We start from the raw sequence: 25,468 nt of genomic DNA on the forward strand, positions 1-25,468 counted from the left end.
AATACTTATCTAAGATGGTAACAAAATGTGGATCTTTTCGGTTTGAACGGCAGTTTTTAACATAATTTCTAGGTAACTAAAAAATTTTAAACTTCATATACTGGTAGAATGTGTTTATAAAACATCTTTTTCTCTTGAGAAAATTCTATAGTTTGTAAGATATTTGTTGTTTTTTTTCTTCAATTTCTGCAATTTCAACCAATCACTGATGTCTATAGAGGTAAAAAAACATTCTGTGCCGTATGAATATGTCACTCGTTTAAGAAACAGATTGGGTTTGTTTACATTTGCGAAGGAAAAAAGATACCCTTCCCCCCACCCTAACCCTAAAACAGATTGAAATGCAATAGATCGATACTAGGGTCATAATTATGGGTGACAATTTCATATGACACCGCTAGAAAAAACTGCCGTTTAAACCAAAAAGATCCCAAAACGTTTTAATATATTTGCTGATATGACTTGATGGTGTACAGTCTTGAACCAAGTTCTTAACAAATTTGAGGGAAAAAAGAGAAAATTTATGAATACATAAATATAATTTATTCAAACACTATGAAAATTTTCTTGAATTAAATACTATATCAGCAGGGCGTTGAGGAGGTGGAGGTCGGCGAAACATACGGTACCACATCCATGCAGTTATAGCACTTAATGTGTACCTGTGGGCAAAAAAAATAATATTAGTAAACAATTTTTAAATGCAAACACTTAACATGTATTAAAATTATATCATCATCATTCTCATTTTATTTCATTTTTGTATGATAATATTCAGGAGGCTGTTGTCTTTAGGATTACATTCTCAGAAATAACTATAAACCCCTATGTGTTTTGTTTTGCTTTCCTTTTAATCTCCAATATTTTTCAATATCTAAGATATTGCATCAGAAGTTGCTTTTAGGAGATACTCCATCCTAATTTTAATCTCTTTCTTAGCCAGCCAGTTATTAGAGTGTCTGTAGAGCTACTACAACTAGTTTAAATATATATGTGTGTGTGTATTTCAGTTGTGATTATATGGTTACGAGCAAAACGCCCCCCCCCCCGTCCAAAAATCCGGTGCTGAGTTGTCAAACATTTAAACCAAATTTTCTCTAAACAACTTGTCCAACTGTCACATAGGTCTCCCCTTTGAGAAACACTTATTTAACCTAAATTTGAGACACCATGCATTTTTCTTGCGTATGTATAGTATCGATTGCAACAGCTGATGTACTTGCGCGAACAAATGCACGTTCCCACGGCTTAATTGATCCCATTCTCACCTGGAATCGATTTTTGTAATTTTTTTCAAGACTTATACACGCCCTGATACCATCAGCATCTACATATCAAATTGAGCGCAATCGGATGGAGGATGTTTGAGATCCTAGAAGACACACACACAGACAGACAGAACAACTTAAATATAATAGATAATCCCAAGTCAGAAAACCTTATTTTTTTCAGCAGATCATTATTGCTATGTAAGAAATCATAAAGCATCACAGTTTGCACACAAGCATTTTGTTTTTCTCTCTGACAGAAAGGTTTTGTTATCAACAGAAGTATTAGCTCCCTGAACTTTCTCCAGTTCCTTGTTATTCAAGCAATTATACTTTTAGGGCATCTCCCACTGCTAATTAGATTACCTAGGTAATGAAAGCTATTAACAATTCATAGGGGACCTTCCAGGAATTTGAATATCATAAGCTGGTTGGACAAGAGTGGCAATGCAGCTGGGGGACTTGTGCTTAATCCGGAAGACTTTTGTTTATAGTTCCATCAATGCACCGCAAGCATACAATATATGATGATGATGATGACAACAAACCTTTCATACAGCCATCTTCATAACAACACAACCAGTGTTGTAAATTTCTAAACTTAATACCACAAACACACTAACTCGACATTAAATTTCCTTCTTTTTGTAATATAAACTATTCGAAAAATAACAAATTTACTGTCCCATATGTTTAACCCTTTAGTGTTCAGATTACTCTGTTAAATCTAATACTTTTTCACTCAAATTGTTTTGAATTACTCATGCATTATCTTATAGTTTTGAGGTTTCAATGATGTGAATGTTTATTTTTAGAATGTCACTGTAGGTTAGGTGTGAGAGACTGGATATCGCCAGTTTGAATATAAAACATGTAGAATATATTGGGCCGGATGTGGCCGGTTTAAACACTAAAGGGTTAAAGGAAATTGATCATGTCAATACTCAAATTCACTCACCATGTAAATATGTAAGTCAGGTGTTCATTTCTTAGAGTAATTTTTGTTTGTCCACCCAGTGGGCCACCAGGCACTGTGCTGTCTGTTGGCAAAAATAATAAAAAGGCATATTTCAAATGAAATGGTAATTCATTAAAATGTGTGAATGAATAATAAGAGTATTAATAACTAGAATATTTACCAACACTGTAATGTAATTACATGAAATAAAATTGGAAAAATGAAAGAAAAAGAAGACATTGTTGCTTTTCTTTACAGTAATAATCTATAATCTACTGAGTCAACAAATAGCCTGTGTGGTCACTCAACCTATAAGAAATAACAGCCAAAATTACCTCAACCCACACCTTATTGTCTTTCATATGGAGAGGACACAAGATTGTCATAGCTTGAAAGCTTCTGATCATAGTTCTGCTGAATCAGGGTTGACCTAGGGTTAAACAATAACATGTAATCTACTAATTCATGAGTACTTCCATCTTCAAGAAATACAATGAGAGCAAGACAGCTTGATAATGCTTATCTTTTGATCGCAACTAAATTTGTAACCATGAAACCAAAAGTTGTTCACAGGAGGACAAGACATTAATGCCTTTCCAAAGAACACCTGTCATGCAATTGAAATGAAATAGTTCAAAATCATCCTTGTTGAAACAAAATTTTGACATGAATTGAATACAGCTAAAAATCCAGTATACCTACCATGTCTAGTCTAGTCTAGTCTGACCTAAAACAACATTACGTCTCATCACATTGCCAGTGGTACATAAAAAGCACCCACTACACTCATGGAGTGGTTGGCATTACGAAGGGCATCCAGGTGTGGAAACCATGCAAATCAGATTGAAACTTGGTGCAGCTTACCAGTTTTCAATCAAACCGTCCAACCCATGCCAGCATGGAAAACAGACGTTAAATGATGATGATGATGATGACGACTAACATCTGAAATATGATAATCATAACATTTCAGTCTCAAATTCTAGGAAGTGACTTTTTTTGTTTTATGTCTATTTTACCATGCTGGCATAGGTTGTAAGGAGATTTGAGGCAGTATAAATATACATATATACGACGGGCTTCTTTCAGTTTCCGTCTACCAAATCCACTCACAAGGCTTTTATCAGCCCGAGGCTATAGTAGAAGACACTTGCCCAAGGTGCCACGCAGTGGGACTGAACCCGGAACCATGTGGTTGGTGAGCAAGCTACTTACCACACAGCCACTCCTGCACCTATACTAAATCATAATTTACCATTTTTCTTGGGTATCAAAGCTTTTTCCTTTTAACCCTTCAGTATCCAGATTACTCTGTCAAATGTAATGCTTATTTATTCATTGTTTTCAAGTAATCATGCATTATCTTGTAGCTTCAAGATTTCAATGATGTGATTGTTTATCTTTAGAACGACATTGTAGGGTAGGTGTGAGAGGTTGGATCTGACCAGTTTGAATGCAAAACAGGTAGAATATTTGGGCTGGATATGACCAGTTTAGATGCTAAAAAGCTGAACACTCTTCTGATAATTGTTACCATCATGAAAATACTTACGAATATCTGCATCAATGAAGACTGGTGAACTTCCGGAAGCCCCTGCCATAGCCTCTATATCACGTAACATCCAGTAACCATGTGTTTTAGGATCATTAGTTGGGGTCATCATTCTTGGCTACAAGAACATAAAAAAAAAGAGAAAAATAATATAAGTCAACCTGGTTTTTAATCTTTAGGGAAAGAGCAGACAGACATTATTATGTGGTTAATAGGTACAATCATGATTATGTGGTTTACCCTTTTGTTACTGTATTTATATTGAGATCCTCTGTGTTTCTTTCAATTACTTTAAATATAACAAAGAATTTAGTAAAATAACTTAGTCATCATTCAGCTAGTGTAAGGAACATTAATTGTGACTAAGGTTTGGTGGAAGATTTTAATTCAAAACTTATGAAAACAAGACATTTGTACTCGGAGCTAGAGCCGGTTTGGTAACAAAAGGGTTAAAAAGTTTTCTTTGCAATCGTGTGCTTCTAGATTCAATTCCATTGCACAGTACCCTAGAACAGTGTCTTCTACCAAAAGCCATGGGTTGGTCAATATCTTATAATTGAGATTCAACAGGCAGAAACTAAGTAGAAGCCATATATGTGTATATCTTTAAGTAAACCAATAAACTGGTGCTTTGAAACAAAAATTCCTTCAGCAAGCTGGCAGAATTGTTAGCATGGCAAGCGAAATGCTTAGCAGTATTTCATCTGTTGGGGTACACAAGGTTACATTAAGGACACAGTCTCTAACAAATATGGTTGGGTCATAGGGCACTGAGTTGCTGACATGATTGGGAATCAATGGTCATGGCTCAACTGTGCGACTGTTGTGAGGATAATTCAGATACCTAACAAAAAGAATTCTGCATGCAGTGTCTGAGCATGTAAGCTCACATTAAGGACACAGTCTCTAACTAACATGGTGGGGTCTTAGACACCATAAATTAGTATGTTAATGTACATGCATTATTTTGGTTTGGAATCAATAGCTGAAGAATATTTGTATGGGTTTTGTCTAAGCTTAGAAGAAAGACTTTTTTATACTGAAGCTAAAAGACAATAGTTGCTCAGGTTTTAACATATTGTAGCATATTTTTCAAAATAAACACAGTGCATTCCAAACTGTTTTTATTCCAACAAATTGCTACCTATGGTACTACAGGAACAGGCTATTATTGCTACCATTTAGACCACACAGTTTGAACTCTACATCAGTTCATCCATTTAATACAAACTACTTATATAATTTCAGTAGCTGTTTTTTCCAGTTTTAACAGAAGCAAAGCATGGACAATGTGGGCAGTCATATGTACTCCAGGAAAGGGGGTTTTCTGCCCCCAGGGGTCCCATTACTCATTATGTGAAAAATTTTAAGAGTCTAAAACCATCTCTGGAACATAAGTAATGTATGTTCCCAGAGAAAATCAGTTGCGAACTTCAGATGTTCTGTGGGTTTACAGACATACATCCTCAGTTTTATATATATAGAGAGGTAGAGAAATTATCACAAGTATGCCATCAAGAGTAATGTCCTTTTAACCAAGTTACATGGTTGTTCATATTGTTTACCTAGGAAAGAGGGTTTTCTGCACCCAGGGGCAGAATTTCCAGTATCTAAAACCATCTCTGGAACATAAGTAATGAATGTCCCCAGTCTGAAGAAAATCAGTTGCAAACTTCATTAGTTTTATATATATCCTCAGTTTTATATATATATATATATATATATATAATATAATCATCATCATCATCATCATCATCATTTAGCGTCCGTTTTCCATGCTAGCATGGGTTGGACGGTTCTACTGGGGTCTGTGAAGCCAGAAGGCTCATCAGGCCCAGTCAAATCTGGCAGTTTTTCTACGGCTGGATGCCCTTCCTAACGCCAACCACTCCGTGAGTGTAGTGGGTGCTTTTTACGTGCCACCCGCACTGGTGCCAGACAGAGCTGGCAAACGGCCACGAACGGATGGTGCTTTTTATGTGCCACCGGCACGAGGGCCAGGCGAGGCTGCAACGGACACGAAACGGGGAGGTGCTGGCAACGGTCGCGAAACGGAAAGTTCTCTTACATGCCACCGGCACTGGTAACACATCTGCAATTTCCATTGATCGATTTCCATTGATCGATTTCGATTCTGATCCTCACTTGCCTCAATGGGTCTTCACAAGCAGAGTTTCGACATGCCACCGGCACTGGTTAGCACATCCGCAATTTCCATTGATCGATTCGATTCTGATCCTCACTTGCCTCAACACGTCTTCACAAGTAGAGTTTTGTGTCCCAAGAAGGGAAGGTATGCATACGTAGGCTGGCTCCATCCCATGTAGAAGGCCACGGGTTGTGGACTCACTTGTCCTGCCGGGTCTTCTCGCGCACAGCACACTTCCAGAGGTCTCGGTCTCTAGTCATTTCCTCAGTGAGACCTAAAGTTCGAAGGTCGTGCTTCACCACCTCGTCCCAGGTTTTCCTGGGTCTGCCTCTTCCACAGGTTCCCTCAACCGCTAGGGTGTGGCACTTTTTCACACAACTATCTTCATCCATTCTCGCCACATGACCATACCAGCGCAAACGTCTCTCTTGCACACCACAACTGATGCTTCTTAGGTCCAGCTTTTCTCTCAAGGTACTTACACTCTGCCGAGTGTGAGTACCGGCATTACACATCCATCGGAGCATACTGGCTTCATTTCTAGCGAGCTTACGCATATCCTCAGCAGTCACGGCCCATGTTTCACTGCCATGTAGCATGGCTGTTCGTACACACGCATCATACAGTCTGCCTTTCACTCTGTGCGAGAGGCCTTTTGTCACCAGCAGAGGTAAGAGCTCTCTGAACTTTGCCCAAGCTATTCTTACTCTAGCAGTTACACTTTCAGCACACCCCCCCCGCTGCTGACTTGGTCACCTAGGTAACGGAAACTATCAACTATTTCTAGTTTTTCTCCCTGGAAAGTGACGGAAGTTGGTCTCAGAGCATTTTCAGTGTTGTTGTTCCTGAGCATCTGCCACATACAAAAACCATCTTCCTAGTTAGCCTTCCTTTGACATTGCTGCATCTCTTATGTGTCCATAGCTTACACTTGGTGCATCTTATAGAGTTTCTACCTACACCTTTTCTACAGATCGAGCAGGGCCATCTACCTGAAGGTGTTTGTGATTTGTCTACCTTCCTACTGATTACGACTTTGGTTTTAGCTAGATTGACTCTGAGGCCCTTCGATTCTAATCCTTGTTTCCACACCTGAAACTTCTCCTCCAGTTCTGATAGCGACTCAGCAATTAGAGCAAGGTCATCAGCATAGAGGAGCTCCCAAGGGCATCCTGTCTTGAATTCCTCCGTTATTGCCTGGAGGACTATGATAAATAGGAGGGGGCTGAGTACTGAGCCTTGGTGGACCCCTACCTCTACCCGGAATTCTTCACTGTACTCATTTCCAACCCTCACCCTACTAGCGGCGTCCCTATACATGGCCCGCACAGCTCTCACTAACCATTCATCTATCCCTAGTTTTCTCATTGCCCACCAGATAAGGGATCGGGGGACCCTGTCGAAGGCTTTCTCCATGTCAACAAAAGCCAGGTACAGGGGCTTATCTTTGGCTAGGTATTTCTCCTGCAGCTGCCTTACCAGGAATATAGCATCAGTAGTACTTTTCCCTGGCACAAACCCAAACTGCATCTCATCTAAACTAACTCTCTCTCTAATTAGTTGGGCTATGACCCTCTCCGTAACCTTCATCACCTGGTCCAACAGCTTGATACCTCTGTGTAGTTATTTGTATCTAGGGCATCACCTTTACCTTTGTAGCAGTTGACTATTATACTGCTACACCAGTCATTGGGTATGACCCCTTTGTGTATCACCTGATTAACTATATGGTGACTAGGCTATAGCCGACACTACCAGACATTTTGAGCATCTCTGCAGTGATTCCTGATGGGCCTGGGGCTTTCCCTGTCTTCATGCTTCTAATTGCCTTAGCTACCACAGAACTATCAACTCGGATAGCTGGTCCCTCTGTGGGTCAACATTCGGCAGACTCTCTTTATCCCATTCATTTTCTTCATTCAGCAACCTTTCATAGTGGCATCTCCAAACCTCTCTCTTCGCATCCTCATTTAGCGCAAGTGAACCATCTTCCATGCGAACACACTTCTCTCCTACCACATCACGATTCTCTCTCAAACACTGTCTTGCAACACGAAACACCTCCAGTCTTTGGTCCTCACGGCGCAGAACATTGGCAAATTTTTTCTTATCTGCTTCCCCTCTGGCTAAATAAACCTGTCTCTAGCTTCTCTTTTGGCAGTCTGATACAATTCCCTGCTACCCCCATTTTTCCAGACCTTCCAAGCCTGTCTCTTTTCTCTAATAGCCCTGTCTACAATATTGTTCCACCACCACGTTATTCTAGGTCGAGAGGGGACTTTGCACCAGCCACAGATCTGGTCAGTGGCTCTCAGCAGGTTGTCCCTTAGAAACGTCCAGCTGTCTTCTACCCCTGTGATGCTCTATCCCCTTCTACTTCGTCAGAGGCTTCAAGTAATATGTCCCTAAATCTCTGTCCATTTGCAGGATCTTTAAGCTTCCAGATCCTTCTTCTCCATATTTGTCGTCTTCTGGTTGTCCTCCTAGTCCTGATCCTAAAGTCACTAACTACCAGTCTATGTTGTGGGGTACATTCTTCACCTGGGAAGGTTTTGGCATTTATAAGCAGCCATCTCTCCCTTTGCCTTGTAAGGATGTAGTCAATTTGGCTGGTATGTTGGCCCGATTGGTAAGTGACTAGGTGGCTGGTAGGTTTCCTGAAGTTAGTGTTGCAAATCATAAGATTATTTGCATCGCAGAACTCCAGCAGCCTGGTTCCCTCCTCGTTGCGGGAGCCATAGCCATAGCCTCCATGTACGCCATGGAAGCCCCCAGCATGTCGTCCAACGTGACCATTGAAGTCACCAGCCACAAAGATAAGGTCTCTGTCGTTCGTCAATGAGGTAGTCTGCAGTAGAGTGTCATAGAATCGGTCTTTCTGTCCATCGGGTAGCCCCGACTGAGGAGCATAGGCTGATATAATGGTTGCTAAACTATGATGAAGCACTAATCTAATCTTAAGTATTCTGTCACTTACTCTGATTACCTCAATTACTTTATCTACCCATTTCTCAGCGATAAGTATACCCACGCCACCAACCCCGTCAGTGTTCCCTGCCCAGAAAATCTTGTACCTGCGTTCCTTGCCTGTGAGGAGCCTAGCTGATCCTCCTCTCCACCTTATTTCTTGCATGCAACATATATCCACACATCTCCGTTCAAGCATCTCGACTATCTCACCAGACCTACCTTTCAGAGTGCCAACGTTGAGGGTGCCAACCCTGAGGGTGTGGAAGGCATGGGCTCTAGAGACCCTGGGACGGTGGACAGTAGCTTCGTGTACCTGAAAAGAAAGCTCGCATTTGGCAGAATTCATGTGCAAGAAATGAAGTAGTAAAGTAGCCTTCAGTACAACCTGCATAACGCTAGCCTTTCATATTTTGCACTGTATGAACATTACCTTACATAGGTCGAGACTAGGGGTAGGGAGGGGTATGGATGGTGAGAGCATTTGCAGTCTTCATGGGAAGCAACCCGGAATGAAGAGAATAGGAACTTCCGGCATGCGTGGTGGGGGGGGGGGGGGGGGGGTGCACCGTAGCTGAGTAAAGAGGTTCTGTTAATCGTGAGCTAGCAAATGGGTTTGTATGAATCGGGAGACAATACTAAACGAAAAATTGAAAAATCAGAGTGGCTATGAACCTGGAGACAAGTCTAAACGAAAAAAAAATGTTTGAGCTAGACAGGGTAATGAGGGAATACTGAAAGAATAGTGACAATACAATGATGGAAATGAAGAATAAGGAAAGAATAAGGATGAAGAATAAGAAAGAATAAGGATAAGTGCAAGAAGAAGAAGTAGTCGTAGCGAGGTTGGACGATTCACTTAACTTTTAGCCATTCATGATCTGTGCGTATTCTTTAGATATTTTGAAGCGAGTGGGGTTAACGATAAATGCGATGGCTCTTTAATGTATGGCGATGATGGTTTTGGGGAGGGGGGGCATAGAGGACCATGGCGATGATGGTTATGGGAAGGGGGGGACATAGCGAGAGAGAGATACGGTTAGTTAGAGAGAGAGGTCAAGGGACACGTGACAATAAGCGGTTTGAGGGAATTTGACTGGGGACGGCATTGTCGATAAATAAACATTAGATAAATAGGTTTGAAAATCAGAAAAATCAGAGGGAATATCATTATTGATAGCTAATATAACACCGTAGCTGAGTAAAGAGGTTCTGTTAATCGTGAGCTAGCAAATGGGTTTGTATGAATCGGGAGACAATACTAAACGAAAAATTGAAAAATTGAAAAATTGAAAAATCAGAGTGGCTATGAACATGGAGACAAGTCTAAACGAAAAAAAAATGTTTGAGCTAGACAGGGTAATGAGGGAATACTGAAAGAATAAGTGACAATACAATGAGATGGAAATTGAAGAATAAGGAAAGAATAAGGATGAAGAATAAGGAAAGAATAAGGATAAGTGCAAGAAGAAGGTAGTCGTAGCGAGGTTGTATATATATATATATATATTATGACATATTTTAATATACAAATTTTACTTACAGGGTCAGAGTGACGTACTACACCAACTATTTCTACCTCATCTTCAATCTGAAATGAATTAATTTTATTACAAGATAATGTCATGTAACATTAAACAAGAAATGAGTTAGTTGTTTAAGCTCAGGTCAACATTCATTAATGCTTACGTGTTATGAAAATAAGGAATAAACAATTTAACAATGATTGGATAACAAGTAAGGAAATTTTATATTGCTATGAAAAAAAAATGTTATAACATATAGAACCAAAATAGAAACATGCACACATTTTACAACTAGTGCACAAAGAGAAAAAATGTGGGCACTCAGGGTTTTCAAGATGAAAAAAAGTATTTTTTAATTGAAAGAATTCATCATGTAATTTCATAATAAAATCTTTAAGATAATATGCATTTGCTTAGGTGATCAATATGACATTGAAATAATGGCTATTTGTATGAAGGAGCACATACTTCACAAATAAAGAGAAAATTTGCACCAACAAATTTCTATACACGCACGCACACACACACAGAGCAAAAAGTTAGAGGGAACAATGGTGGAAAATTTAAAAAGCTGTGTGGTAAGTAGCTTGCTTATGAAGCACATGGTTCCAGGTTCAGTCCCACTGCATGGCACCTTGGGCAAGTATCTTCTACTATAGCCTCAGGCCGACCAAAGCCTTGTGAGTGGATTTGGAAGACGGAAACTGAAAGAAGCCCGTCGTATATATATGTATGTATGTGTGTATACATTTGTGTGTCTGTGTTTGCCCCCCAACATCGCTTGACAACCGATGCTGGTGTGTTTACATCCCTGTAACTTAGCTGGTTCGGCAAAAGAGACCGATAGAATAAGTACTAGGCTTACAAAGAGTAAGTCCTGGGGTCGATTTGCTCGACTAAAGGTGGTGCTCCAGCATGGCCACAATCAAAAGACTGAAACATGTAAAGAGAGAGTATAACATTTGCTGGTAACCCAATCAATAAGCCCAGCACTAACATCAGCTCAATGTGGCAACCTTTTCTCAATGATTAATTTAAATACACTAAAAATGTAACCTTAACCCTTTAGCATTTAAACTGGCCGTATCCGGCCAAAAGTATTCTGCCTGTTTTATGTTCAAACTGGCCAGATCTGGTCTCTCACACCAACCCTACAATATCGCTTTAAAAATTAACAGCTACTTCATTAAAATCTCAAGATAATGTGTGATTAGTTCAAAACAAAGTGGATAAAAAGCATTAATTTTGGTAGAATAATGCAAACACTAAAGGGTTAATTGTACATGCATCATGGACTAATGAATAAGAGCAGGTGGTATTACCCTTATTTCTAAAAATAAAGCTTCCTAGTACTGGTATTTATGTATACATTCAGAAAATAAGACACACTGACGATTAATGACCAAAACTTAAAGTACATGATAATATATTTTTAATCACTAAGATCAGGCTAATCATCTGAAAAATTATAATCCTATTAGCTTGTCTTAGACATTTAGATATTTATTCAGTTTTGCTTTTACCAACAGTAAGATTTATATGCAGGCTTGAACAACAACAAGGTGGTTTATAGTTTAAAAAATGACATAACAGAACAAATTAGATGAAAAGATTAAGATTGCATGTTATCATTAAGTCTGTCTTTTGAAAATCCTGTTTGAAATATGAGACAAAATATCAGAATATTTCAAAAAAGACTCAACTACCGTAAATCCTCGAGTATAATCTGCATTTTACCCCCAAAATTTAGAGGTCAAAATCCCTAGTGTGTACTATATACGAGGTTAAAAATGAAAAATATTTTCTAAGCAATGTCCGAGTCTCTATTTGCTGTCCAGCAATGTTTATTCAGATGCATTTTGTGATGTTGGGCACGAAAATACTTTAAGCTAAGCCTGAAAGCAATGAAGTCATAAAAGAATCATCCATAGCTTGCAGTAAGCAACATTTATTAAAATAAAAGTATTCAGAACACAGAATAACATGTAACAAAAACAATTTGCAAACATATTTACATTCCCATATAACAGTTAAGAACATCACCATTATTGTATTATGCATGCGCAGAAGTGTTTGTTCGATTAGGTGCTGCTGGCTTAATTACGCACGACTCAAGTTAGAGAGGGGGTGCATATTATACACAAGGTTTAGCTTTTTCAGAGGTACAGCCCCCTAAAAATCCCCTGCATATTATACTCAAGGGCGGACTATACTCGAGGATTTACGGTATTTGATCCAAGAAGCAATTAATACATCAGTTTTATCCTTTCCACTCAACAGAATACTTATTCCATTTAACCCCCATATTCATCAATTATAGAAGCAAGATAACAGTTTATTTTAACCTTTTAGCATTCAGATTACTCTGTCAAATGTCATGCTTATTAACATTGTTTTGAATTAATTACGCATTATGTCATAGCTTTGAGATTTCACTGATGTGATTATTTATTTTCAGAATGACATTGTAGGGTAGGTATGAGAGGCCAGATCTGGCCAGTTTCAACATAAAACAGTAAAAAAATATTGCCTGGATATGGTCGATTTAAATGCTAAGGATTAAACTCCCTTAATGTTTATGGAATGAGACGACTGGGTGCGATTGTTTGGATGCTGACAATTTGGCATGATCAACTGGACATGGAACCTGTTTTGGTGGTGGCTATTTTAGGCACTGGAGTCAAACACAAGCTCACACCCACATGCATAGATATACATACACAGACAGAAAGTGGGAAATAGAGAGACATTACAATTTAATTCTTATTTCTTTATTGCCCACAATTAAGATTGCATGAAAGAACTATCGATCTGTCAATCCTACCGGTGTCCAGACCGGATGAGTTTTCCCGTGTTGTGTCAAATTAAGCCGCAGGCTCCACTCCTGGTGGGGACAAACAAGGACAGACGAAGTGATTAAGTCGATTGCATAACTGGTACTTAATTTATCGACCCTGAATTTATCGACAAAATACTGCTAAGCATTTCGCCTGGTGCGCTAACGTTTCTGCCAGCTCGCCACCTTACATTACAATTTAATTCTATTCAACCCAATTAACATAAACACCTCCCCTCTCCTCACATACACAAAAAGGGGAGAGAGAGAGAGAGAGAGAGATGTGTTTGTAAAAAAAGGGGTCACATCATACATCTTGATGTTTTCTCTGATTTTTCTGCTTACAGTGACAAAATTTCAATTCCTTCTCAATTCTACTTTGTCAAAGATGTACAGGAATTCACTGTGAGAAAACCACCCTTTTCTACATTTCATCTATATTTCACCAACCATTATGTACATAAGTGTAGCAGAAAGTTAAATGAAGTTGAGTAGTTGTGGTTGCAAAATAGTTGTCAACTAGAAGAAAAACAAAATTTTCACAGTGCCAAATGGTTCTGGGAACAAAATGTCTGAAATCAAATAAGTCAGTTTTGAATCATTAATGCCAAATAGGTAGGACCAAAACAGTTGTGTCAAAGTGTTTCCTATCTTGATATTTAACAACTCCCATTTTTTAACAAGGAATTTTGCATTCACTTTTCCAATAATCATTGAAAATTTCACTAAATTCAGACATTACCTGCCCTTCTAGTCTGGTTACAGGATATTTCTTTTTCATAGGTATCCAGCCTCTATTCACCATAATAATAATACTGAAAAGAAAAATTGACAGTAAAAACAAACTAAAATACATATAAATGTAAGATAGGAACATAAAGTAACAGCTATTAAAACAAAATGTTGATTTCTGATATAACACAAGACATCTGAAGAAAGCTGGAGTGCACAACTGAAACATACTGAAAGCAAAAAATCAAGATGAGGACACCAATCTGACTAATATAAACAGTATACATACACAAAATGTGTACTAATTAAAAGAACATTTTAAACTCTTGTGTTATAATATATTTTCTGTGTTATAATATATTGACTTCAAGTGACTGCAACAAAGGTGTCTGGCATACATTGTGAGACATATCCAATTCATGGTTATATGTGGCACTTGTGCTGGTGCCCTGTCAAAAGCACCCAGAACACACTATGGAGTGGTTGGTGTAAAGAAAGGAAAAAAACAATGCCAGAACAGACAATGTAGCCAGGTGAAGTCCCTGGACTTACCAGCTTCAGTAAAACCACCCAATCCATGCCAGCATGGAAAATAGACATTAAATGATGATGATGATGACACCAAGATTGCAAAAATTTTCACAAGGCCATCACTTAGAAACTGAGAGAATCTTCTGAATTCTGAAGGCGGCGAGCTGGCAGAAACGTTAGCAGTTCGGGCGAGATGCTTAGCGGTATTTCGTCTGCCGCTACGTTCTGAGTTCAAATTCCGCCGAGGTTGACTTTGCCTTTCATCCTTTCAGGGTCAATAAATTAAGGACCAGTTACGCACTGGGGTCGATGAAAACAAATTAATCCCTTTGTCTGTCCTTGTTTGTCCCCTCTGTGTGTGACCCCTTGTGGGCAGTACAGAAATAAGAATCTTCTGAATTTAACACAATGTAAAATAGATTTATACTTTTTATGTCAGTAGTAGCATTCTAGAGAGTTGTAGATGTATTCTGGCAGTTGAGGACTGTGTGGGCAGGGGCTTGCAGTGGTATCAAACTGTGCCTCTGGTATGTTCAGATGATCTTAAGTAGTTTTGCTTCAAAAGAAAACAAAATGCCTTTCAGATAATGAAGCAAAGTAAATAACTTACTCTCTGTCTGACAGTTTGAATGGAGTTATGACGTTCATGCCAACTTTTTTAACAGCATCACGATTCACTAGTTTTGGATCAAAATCCTCAACAAAGTTTGAGCGAGGTGCTATTGTAAACTCATCTTTGTGCATGAATCTTCCTTTCACTCTGATTCTGCGGTATTCAAGATTTTCAAGTTCTTCAAGACTAAAAGGAAAAAAAAAAAAGAAAAATATTATAACAATGAAGTAACAAAGTGAAAAGTTAAGAGACAATAAGTAGAAAACATGGAAAACTAAGAATTTTTAAAGTGGTAAACTGGCAAAATCATTAGCATGCCAGGCAAAATGCTTAGCGACGTTTTGTCCACCTTCACATTCTGAGTTCAAATTCTGCCAAAGTCAACTTCGCCTTTTATCCTTTTGGGGTCAATGAAGTAAGTACCAGTTGAGCACTGGGGTTGATAAAAATCAACTTAACCACTCCACTGAACTTGCTGGCCTTGTGCCAAAATTTGAAACTAATATAATTAACATGCCTCAAAGAAATGAGCTGGCAGAAACGTTAGCACGCAGGGTGAAATGCTTAGCGGTATTTTGTCTGCCACTACGTTCTGAGTTCAAATTCTGCCGAGGTCAACCTTGCCTTTCATCCTTTTGGGGTCAATTAAATAAGTACCAGTTACGCACTGGGGTCCATATAATCGACTTAAACCGTTGGTCTGTCCTTGTTTGTCCTCTCTGTGTCTAGCCCCTTGTGGGTAATAAAGAAATAGGTATTTCATCTGCCGCTATGTTCTGAGTTCAAATTCTGCCAAGGTCGACTTTGCCATTCATCCTTTCGGGGTCGATAAATTAAGTAACAGTTACGCACTGGGGTCGATGTAATCGACTTAATCCCTTTGTCTGTTCCCTTTATGTTTAGCCCCTTGTGGGCAATAAAGAAATAAGAAGCATTAGATCATTGGATAAAATGCCTAGCAGTATTTCTACTAACTTGTTACATTCTGAGTTCAAATTCTGTTAGGGTCAATCTTGCCTTTCATCCCTCCATGGTTGATAAAATGAAGTACCATTCAAGTAATAGGATCAACGGTAATAATTAATGCCCTCCCCTCAGAATTGCTGGCCCTAGCCAAAAATATGTGAAACCATTATCATTCTGTGCTTTTATAGGACACTTTCTCACATTAATACATATTGATAATACCTCAAGTATCATCACTCTCTTCCTCCTTTCAATCATTAGTACATCTGTAACACAAGCTCCATTTATCTGCTTTGATTTTGTTATTTATTCTGTATTTTTTATGTAGTAGAAGCCAAGAAGCCAGGGTGGTGTACAGCCAGCTGAGAGGTTAGTAGTTTGTATCCAGTCACCAGCACTGGTGTGTCCATAGACAGGGTAAATGGCCAACCAAGATGAAAATACATAATACAGAGTAGGAACAACTCTAGCACTGTTGTTGTTCTAGTAATTACGTAACCCTGGTCATACCCTAGTCAAGCAGACTCATGCCATTTATGTAGTTAGTTGAATAGCTGTGATGTGAAATCTAACAGTCCAGAGCTTATGTATAGTTGAGGAGCATATAGGTATAGACATGGCTTTGTAGTTGAGAAGTTTGCTTTGTGAGAGAATATGGTGATGACAAGGAAATGACAACTTCTACATGTGCAAGACTAAAGAGTCCTCTCTATCTTATGCTATATCTATTTGTTGGTAACATGACTGAGAGAGTGATAAAAAGAGAGTGATGGCAGAGAGAAAACCAGAGTGATAGGAGTGAAAGGGTAATAGAGGAATAAAAACTTTTATATGCTGGTTTTTGGTAAGGAGATTGAATAGAAAATAGCGTAAGTGGTGTGATGAAGGAAGTGAGAAGAAGAACACAGTGACAGAGGAGGGAGAACTGGAAATAAGAGAGAAAAAGCAATGGGGGATAGAGTGATGGATAGCAATAAACATGCATAATGAAAGTGAGTAAATGAGTGATGGATGTTAATAATGGTTGATAGAGGGGGAAGTAAAGGGAGAGAGAGACAGAGTTATAGTTAGCAACAGAGTATGATGATAGCTAGAATGACACATGGAGGGTATTTTGTTGATTCTGCAGCTATCATAAATTGTCTGAAGTTTGGAGTGAGTGGAAATAGAATGTAGAGGTTAGATGTATATTTTCAGGACAAGCGTTTCTAGAATATTTTAGTATAAAATTATTAACCATCTTACAAACAATAACACTGAGCCCCTTTTCAAACTCCACCTGTCTAATACCTATGGACATGTTTACAAAGTCAGAAAACAGCACAGTTCCCATGACTTTCGGAAACATTTTTTTACGCTGAGAGTTGCTGAAGCATGGAACAAACTGCCGGCATCAGTTGTTAGTTGTCGGAGCACTGCATCCTTCAAAACTTCCATGCTTCCTGAGATTCGCCAATACTACACCTGATTTTCTCCCCTCCATACACACGCAAGCATGTATCTGACTCATATACTGTTCGCTTTCCAGACATTTGTACATTACTGCATATGCTTTATACGCACTTTTGACAAGTTGTGGTGCACCTGAGCACTGTATACAATAATTTCATTATACATTTATGAACCATCACCCATCAAAGCACATGTTTCTGATTAAAGGCTGCATATAATAGCTATTACTTGTTTAAATCATCTTGTAGTAGGGTAATTCATTATCAAGTGGATATCTTATGAAACTGCAATGGTCAAATAAAACAAAATTGCATCCAAGACCATTTTTATACTTACTCCTACCTTGTATACTCTCAACTACACTTTTTCACTATCAGCTTCTTTGTAGTACGTATGCACTTGTCATTTCATGATGCACATCTAATCATTCATAGCAACTCATTCTTTCTTATTCTCAGTTACAAAATTAGTGAAAATGAAATGTGAAACATAAGAGCTCCCTTACTCTTCGGGTAGAGAAATAGGCTCTGCCATAGTGCGATCCTCAAGCATCTTAATCAAATCAAGTTTCCATTCTCGACGACGAACTTGCCATGTCCCAAGGCCAAAAGTTGTTATAGGGATTATCTGGAAAAATAAAGAAGTATAAAACAATACAACTGTAAGTGTTTGGATTATTTACTGTATTTTTAGAGGTATATATGACTGGCTTGATGCTGAATAGTTGTGAAAACATAGGCAATGAATACAGCAACTAAAGACAAATTATGCTGTGTAACACAATTTTTGTCCTTGAGTAGCAACTGTTATTTCTAATTTGCTTACTCCTAGAAAGTATGAAAAGCAGCTATTTCCTTCAAACTTTTCTTTTGTTTCATTTATTCAAACCCCAAAGAATCCTTCTCGACACATGACTATGATGCTCCCCAATAACTCCTACTCATGATCAGAGATGCACATATTGTCAGCCACTAAGGGACATGCTCAACTGATTAACCCTTTCGTTACTGTATTTATTTTGAAATGCTCTGTTTCTTTCAATTACTTTATATATAACAAAGAATTTAGTAAAACTTAGTTATCGTTAAGCTAGTATTAGGAACATAAATTGTGACTAAGGTTTGATGGAAGATCTTAATTCAAAACTTATGAAAACAAGACATTTATACTCAGAGCCAGAGCTGGCTTCAGCCGGGTTGGTAACAAAAGGGTTAAGGTGAAGCAACTGACAAGCAAATCTTTGGTATTGAGCAGAATATTTGTTATGATGATATTTCTGCTTCAGCAACTTAATGCCGAATCTGTCTGGAATGTAATGGAAAATTGGCCAGTTTCAAAACATTGGTGTCCAGATCACAAAAGTTTGAAGGGAACAGTAGTTATTTCCTTTGATTTCTAGACAGAAGCAAATAGAAAATAACACTTACTGAACGACAAAAAAAAAATGTTACACAGTGTTGAGATAACATTGCACATTGGATGCACCATGTTAACTCCATACAGCTACAATGATATGAACATGTACTGTGAATGAGTGGTATATGTTGGGTTGCAAGAATGTTATGGATTGTAACCATGCTTGAGACAAATGAAGGAACTCCAGGAAAAGGCTTTTAAGCTAAACCTGAGAATGCTGGACCTCACAGTTGTGATGTCACAAATTTTAGACAAATAAAACTGTTGACTCTTTCAAACATAAGATATAAGGACAAGGAGAATAATAATGACAATGATATCATTATTCATAGAATTCACAATTAGACTGAATTTCTAAAAAGAAGTTATTGTCTTCTTATTGTTAACAATAGAAAAGAATTATATTTTATGAACTCGGGAGGTTTTAGAGGGTGGTTGTGTCTGAAGAAGAATTGGGCAAAATACTTCATGCAGGTTTTATCCAAGATGTCAGACACAGAGGTAGCAAGAGGAGAGATGGGTGTCTGGTTGGCTTGAGTGGAGGGTATAACTGTCCCTGAATGAAGCAGAGTATTGAGAAAAACCTTTTGCAACTACAACCATTCGTCTCTTTTTTCTTTTAATTCAAACTACTTCATCCAATGCTTCCTTACACTTTAACCCTTTCATTACCATATTTATTTTGAGATGCTCTGTGTTTCTTCCAATCAATTTTAAATATAAGAAAGAATTTAGTAAAATAACTTAGTTATCATTAAACTAGTGTTAGGAACATAAATTATGACTAAGGTTTGGTGGAAGATTTTAATTCAGAACATTTGAAACAAGACATTTGTACTACAGAGCCAGAGGTGGTTTCAGCTGGGTTGGTAACAAAAGGGTTAAAGAGGAAATGGTGATTTAGTAACAATTCATGGCAAGTACAAAGACCACAGTCTCATTTTTTACTGGTGATAAATACAGTGGTCTGCAGCACTCAAAACATCCTAACCAAACCAAAGTTGTAACAAATGAGGAAATACACATATTTTTTTATTCCTAGAGGTTAAGATCTACTATTTTATAACACTCAAACTAATGGTATGCATAATTTGTGGAGGCGCAATGACCCAGTGGTTAGGGCAGCGGACTCGCGGTTTCGATTCCCAGACCGGGCGTTGTGAGTGTTTATTGAGCGAAAACACCTAAAGCTCCACGAGGCTCCGGCAGGGGATGGTGGTGATCCCTGCTGTACTTTTTCACCATAACTTTCTCTCACTCTTACTTCCTGTTTCTGTTGTACCTGTATTTCAAAGGGCCGGCCTTGTCACTCTCTGTGTCACGCTGAATATCCCCGAGAACTATGTTAAGGGTACACGTGTCTGTGGAGTGCTCAGCCACTTACACGTTAATTTCACGAGCAGGCTGTTCCGTTGATTCGGATCAACCGGAACCCTCATCGTCGTAACCGACGGAGTGCTTCCATGCATAATTTAATAACATTTCTTCCCAGCAGTTCCTTTTTCATTTAGAGAAGCAAATGTAATAGTAGTAGTAAAAGAAAGCGGAAATAATGTATCAGTGATCTGGTAACAGTAATGTATTGGCAAATGACTTTTTGCTAATCAGACAAATGTCATTCTTTTAGATGCACTATGTGAGTGTGTGTGTGTGTTACAGTAACATTGTCACAGAGGGTTATGAGTTTACTTGAGATTTGCATTGAGTTAATAGCTAAGCAGAGTTGATTGGTATTTTCTGGGTCTAGAGAGAGAGAGAGAGAGAGAGAGAGAGAGAGAGAGAGAGAGAGAGCAAGAGCCTTGTCTTTGAAATGCAGTTTCGGTAATGTTATTTATATGAGTGAGGTTGTTCATCATCATCATTGTTTAACGTTGGTTTTCCGTGCTAGCATGGGTTGGACAGTTCGACCGGGGTTCTGGGAAGCCAGGAGGCTGCACCAGGCTGATCTGACAATGTTTCTACAGCTGGATGCCCTTCCTAACACCAACCACTCTGTGAATGTAGTGGGTGCTTTCTACGTGCCACCGGCACAGGGGCCAGAGGTGGCTGGCAATGGCCACAATCGGTCGGTGCTTTTTACGTGCCACACCAACCGATCGTAGCCATTGCCAGCCTCCTCAGGGACTGGGAGGCCCAGTTTTTGCAGCAATTTTGTAAGTCATGCATTTGGAGAAAGGGTATGATACAACTGTTCCCTTCATATATACATAATGTGTGTGACTTACTGCTGATGATAGAAACTAGGCCATGATGTCCTGCAAGTTTTTCTTTGATAGCATATCAGTTTATCAGAGGTAACATAGGTCCCAGATGATCTTAAGCCTAATCCTGACAGTTTGGTGAAGTGGAGAACCTAAACTTAACTGTATTGTGCAAAAAAACAATGAAAAGGCCCTCGTGAATTCCAAATCAGACATTATGATTTTAAGGTCTGATAATTAATTCATTCAACTATTTTACTACTACAATAGAATACAAAATAAAAAGTGCTTACCAAGAGTACATATCCTGAAGGAGCTGATTTCTTTTTGGATACATATGGTTTGAGGCGAGGAACTTGTGAAGAATACTGCTTCAGTGATAAACTCTTTAGAACAGAACATCTTTTGGGCTAAATAATAAATAAAGTTTTTTTATGGAGATGTATTCGCATAGCAAGTGACTTGATCTGAGATCATGTGCTGAAACAAAAACAATTAAAGCGTGGAAGGTGTTTACACAAAAACTGTTAGATTCACTTCAACATTTAAATTTAATTTTTCAAAATATTTTCATCGCTTTGAAATCATGAATTTGGTCTATACTGCCGGCGCATGAGGAAGAAGGATGTTCTTGTGTGAGAGAGGCCAGTGTTAACGTGATAGAGCAAAACTGCATGCTGGAATTGCTTTAGAGAAGTGAGACAAGGAACTCAAACCTGGCAGTAGCTACATTATGTAAGTGACAATCGGACATAGTAGAGAGCACCTTTTAGAGGGAGCTTGCTTATTCAGCCAATCACAGACTGAATAGAGTTGTAAACATACAGTGTTGTTTGAGCCTACCTGAGATCCAAAATGCATGTTTTAAGCTATGCTAGTACAGACATGCTACACACACATATATAGAGAGTTTTCTTATATATATATATATATATATAAAACATATATATGTTCAATCTATCAGCTATTGTTTCACCCAGACAAGCCCTAAAATCAAAGGGATTCCATTCTTGACCAATTGGTCTTTTTTAAACACATCATCCTGTATCAATTTTTTTGAAACAGTAGGGTGTGTAGTGTTTGCAGGGAGATTTGACTGTTATTTCTAACAGATTGAGTGACTACATAAATGCTCCTTCACTGGCTCTTATTTGTAGGTTGTTGTTTATCCTCAGGCTGTCTCTGAATGAAGCAGACTCTGAAGAAAAACCTTTTGCAGCTACCAGAGCAGCTGTCTGGCTTCCGTGCCGGTGGAACGTAAAAAAGCACCATTTGAGCGTGATCGTTACCAGCGTCGCCTTACGGGCACTTGTGCTGGAGGCACATGAAAAAAAAAAAACTTTCGAGCAGAGTCGTTGCCAGTGCCGCTGGACTGACTCCTGTGTAGGTGGTACGTAAAAAACACCATTTCAAGCATGGCCGTTGCCAGTACCGCCAGATTGGCCTTCGTGCCAGTGGCACGTAAAAGCACCCACTACACTCTCGGAGTGGTTGGCGTTAGGAAGGGCATCAAGCTGTCCAACACTCTGCCAGATCAGACTGGAGTCTGGCACAGCCATCTGGTTCGCCAGTCCTCAGTCAAATGGTCCAACCCATCCTAGCATGGAAAGCGGACGTTAAACGATGATGATGATGAATTCAAGCTACTCCATTCAATGCTTCCTTATATTTTAAAGAGAAAAGGGTGATTTAGTCACAATTCCTGGCAAGTACGAAAACCACACAATCTCCTTTACTGGTGGTAAACACAGTGGCACTCAAAACTTCCTAACTAAACCATAGATGTAACAATAAATGAGGAAATACACGAATTATTTTCTATTCTTATACTTAGAGGTCAAAATCTAGTATTTTATAACACTCAAACTAATGGTATGCGTAATTTAATAACACATTCCTTCCTAGCTGTTCCTTTTGGGTTTATAGTAACTAATGATCTCAGTTGGAAAGAAGATTGAAAAAACATCAGGGCTTTAGTAAAAGTATTTATGATATTGCATAATCTCGTCAGTCGCCGTTATCCAATTGTTAGTGCTTTTATCTATATGGGAAACAACTTGTCGATAATATTCTTATTTCTTTGTACGTATTTTATTGTCCTAAAACCTAAATCCTTAAAGAAAACGTCAAAACGCCGGCAATATTTAATTAATTGAGACCTTTTACGCTTCTAAATGAAATGCATCTGAGGTCATTATACCGAAGGATCGCCATAAAATATTCTGTACTAGAGCGATTTAACATTCCTAAAAGCGCAGCTAAGGCATGAATTGAATTACAATAAAAGAATATGTTTTTCAGAGATTAATTCTCCTGTCAGTGGTTTATTTAAACGGCAGCCGACGTTTGAAGGTTAACGAATTCACTCTTTACATAACATAGAAGGAACAACTTCTGGCGATAATATCTTTCTGTAAATGAAACCGCATTTCATTAGTGAGTTCATAACAAAATGTATGATATTTATTGGGTTAAAATATATTTTATAGAAGTAAAACCTTCTGTATCGAAACTATTAGATTATAGGACCCTACTTAAAGATACTTATTATGTAAGTGAAAAGTCATTAATTCGTAATTAAAATATTAAAAACACATTTGAAAAAACATAACGAATAGGAAAATATATTCATATTTTTCGTTAAAAGAACTTTTGTTTACCTGTTGACTTAATAATCGTAAACAAGCATTCCACCCCATGACGGTCGGTACGCGACGTTCAAGCACAAAATATCAGAGCGGTGCTATAAAAAGTTATGTCCCTTACAGAGCAAAGGCCTACTCTCTTGACTCTGATCCGGTACATTCCTTCGTTAGTAACTTCGGGGGAAAGTTTGTGGGATCTTTTCTGTTTGAACAGCAGTTTTTTCTAGCGGTGTCATATGAAATTGTCACCCATAATTATGACCCTAGTATCGATCTATTGCATTTCAATCTGTTTTATGGTTAGGGGTAGGGGGAAGGGTATCTTTTTTTCTTCACAAATATAAATAAACCCAATCTGTTTCGTAAACGAGGGACATACTCATACGGCACAAAATGTTTTTTTTTACCTCAATAGACGCCATTGATTGGTTGAAATTGCAGAAACTGAAGAAAAATCAACAACAAATATCTTACAAACCATAGAATTTTCTCAATAAAGCCAAGAGAAAAAGATGTTTTATAAACACATTCTACCAGTATGCGAAGTTTAAAAGTGTTTAGTTACGTGGAAACTATTTTAAAAAACTGCCGTTCAAACGGAAAAGATCCAGTTTGTGTTACAAATTCCTATTTCACTATCTCATGTCTGTTAATACTTCATGCCTGTGTATTACTTGTTGAGTTTGGAGGGGAAAGTATTGTCTATAATCTTTGTAGGCTCCCTCAAGACCAGAAGGTTTGATGCCATTGATGTTCCTTTTAGACTATTGCAAGCCAACTCCTGCAGGAAAGACGAGTAGGGAGAAAATTATAGAGCACCGATGTTCTTAGGAGAAGAGGACTTGGCATAATGGCTAGTGCAGGTCAGAGGAGGTTGGTAGATCATGAGTGATGAAGAGTGGGGTTACGAGATCGAACCAGTTTTGATGATCAGTAGCAATAGAAATGACAGAGAAGAGACAGTACGCTTGTAGGCCAGAGGCTGGAATACGTTCGTAAGTGATTAACTATCAGTTAGTTGAGTGGCCTTTCTCTGTATGCGTAGCAGCAACACTGCCCCATATGTAGGAACAGTAGGGGACAAGGGCTGAAATATATATATTTTAGAACATTTGTGGAGTATCTTATCGAAGGGCACAATATCCACATTAGCATTCAAAGTTATGATCAGTTTTTTTTTTTGCGTATTTATTTCCGTTAATTACTATTAGAGAGAGGGGGAGAGAGAAAGAAAATCAGTAGTTGACTGCCGTTTGGATATTAATGGAAGGTGGAAAAGTCAACAATTTATATCGATCCCTTGCGTTACACCATCTCATTTAGAGCGCAATGTGCATCTCCCTCCCCGATACTCTCATCAACCATTTAGACATATGTAGTTAAAGCTATACGTTGCTGATGAAGTTAGAAAATACCGAACTATGTCTAGAGTTATCTCCCGTACTTGCCTGAATAATGGTAATAGTTTTTTTAAATATTGTTTTATTCATCGTCGTATATTTATTTCGAATTATCTTTATGATACTTCCTGCAATAAATATGTCAGCACTAACTTAACTAGTATAACTGATAAATGTTTCGTTAGACTGCACTGAATTCAAATTCTCCCCTGCAATTGACAAGCCTTACTATCCAGAGTAGATGTTGCTCAATTGC

General features: G+C 38.4%; 1 protein-coding gene and 1 long non-coding RNA gene across 2 annotated transcripts; both read right to left on the reverse strand.

Moving 5' to 3' along the window:
- Positions 1-520: 520 nt before the first annotated feature.
- On the reverse strand, positions 521-23,986 carry LOC115216360 (surfeit locus protein 1). The gene is made up of 9 exons (XM_029785626.2): positions 23,828-23,986; positions 21,461-21,577; positions 18,056-18,177; positions 15,130-15,318; positions 13,999-14,071; positions 10,438-10,485; positions 3,779-3,896; positions 2,227-2,308; positions 521-662 (listed from the first exon to the last, which is right to left on the reverse strand). Exons 1-9 carry the CDS (start codon positions 23,864-23,866, stop codon positions 554-556), a joined length of 897 nt encoding a protein of 298 aa, XP_029641486.1. The 5' UTR covers positions 23,867-23,986; the 3' UTR covers positions 521-553.
- Positions 10,699-12,187, reverse strand: LOC118765471. Its single transcript, XR_005001339.1, has 3 exons — positions 11,687-12,187; positions 11,361-11,476; positions 10,699-10,991 (listed from the first exon to the last, which is right to left on the reverse strand). It is a non-coding gene; the product is annotated as an uncharacterized LOC118765471 (long non-coding RNA).
- Positions 23,987-25,468: the final 1,482 nt, after the last annotated feature.

Source organism: Octopus sinensis, linkage group LG1 (genome assembly GCF_006345805.1).
Source record: "Octopus sinensis linkage group LG1, ASM634580v1, whole genome shotgun sequence".
Taxonomy (NCBI): Eukaryota; Metazoa; Mollusca; class Cephalopoda; order Octopoda; family Octopodidae; genus Octopus; species Octopus sinensis.

Excerpts from the sequence above, each read along its gene's own strand:
- LOC115216360 (XM_029785626.2), bottom strand. The coding sequence starts at position 23,866 with ATGGGGTGGAATGCTTGTTTACGATTATTAAGTCAACAG. Across the intron at positions 18,178-21,460 it reads CTTCAGGATATGTACTCTTG|ATAATCCCTATAACAACTTT; the intron begins GTAAGCACTTTT and ends TTATTTTTCCAG. Across the intron at positions 10,486-13,998 it reads TAACCAGACTAGAAGGGCAG|ATTGAAGATGAGGTAGAAAT; the intron begins GTAATGTCTGAA and ends AATTCATTTCAG.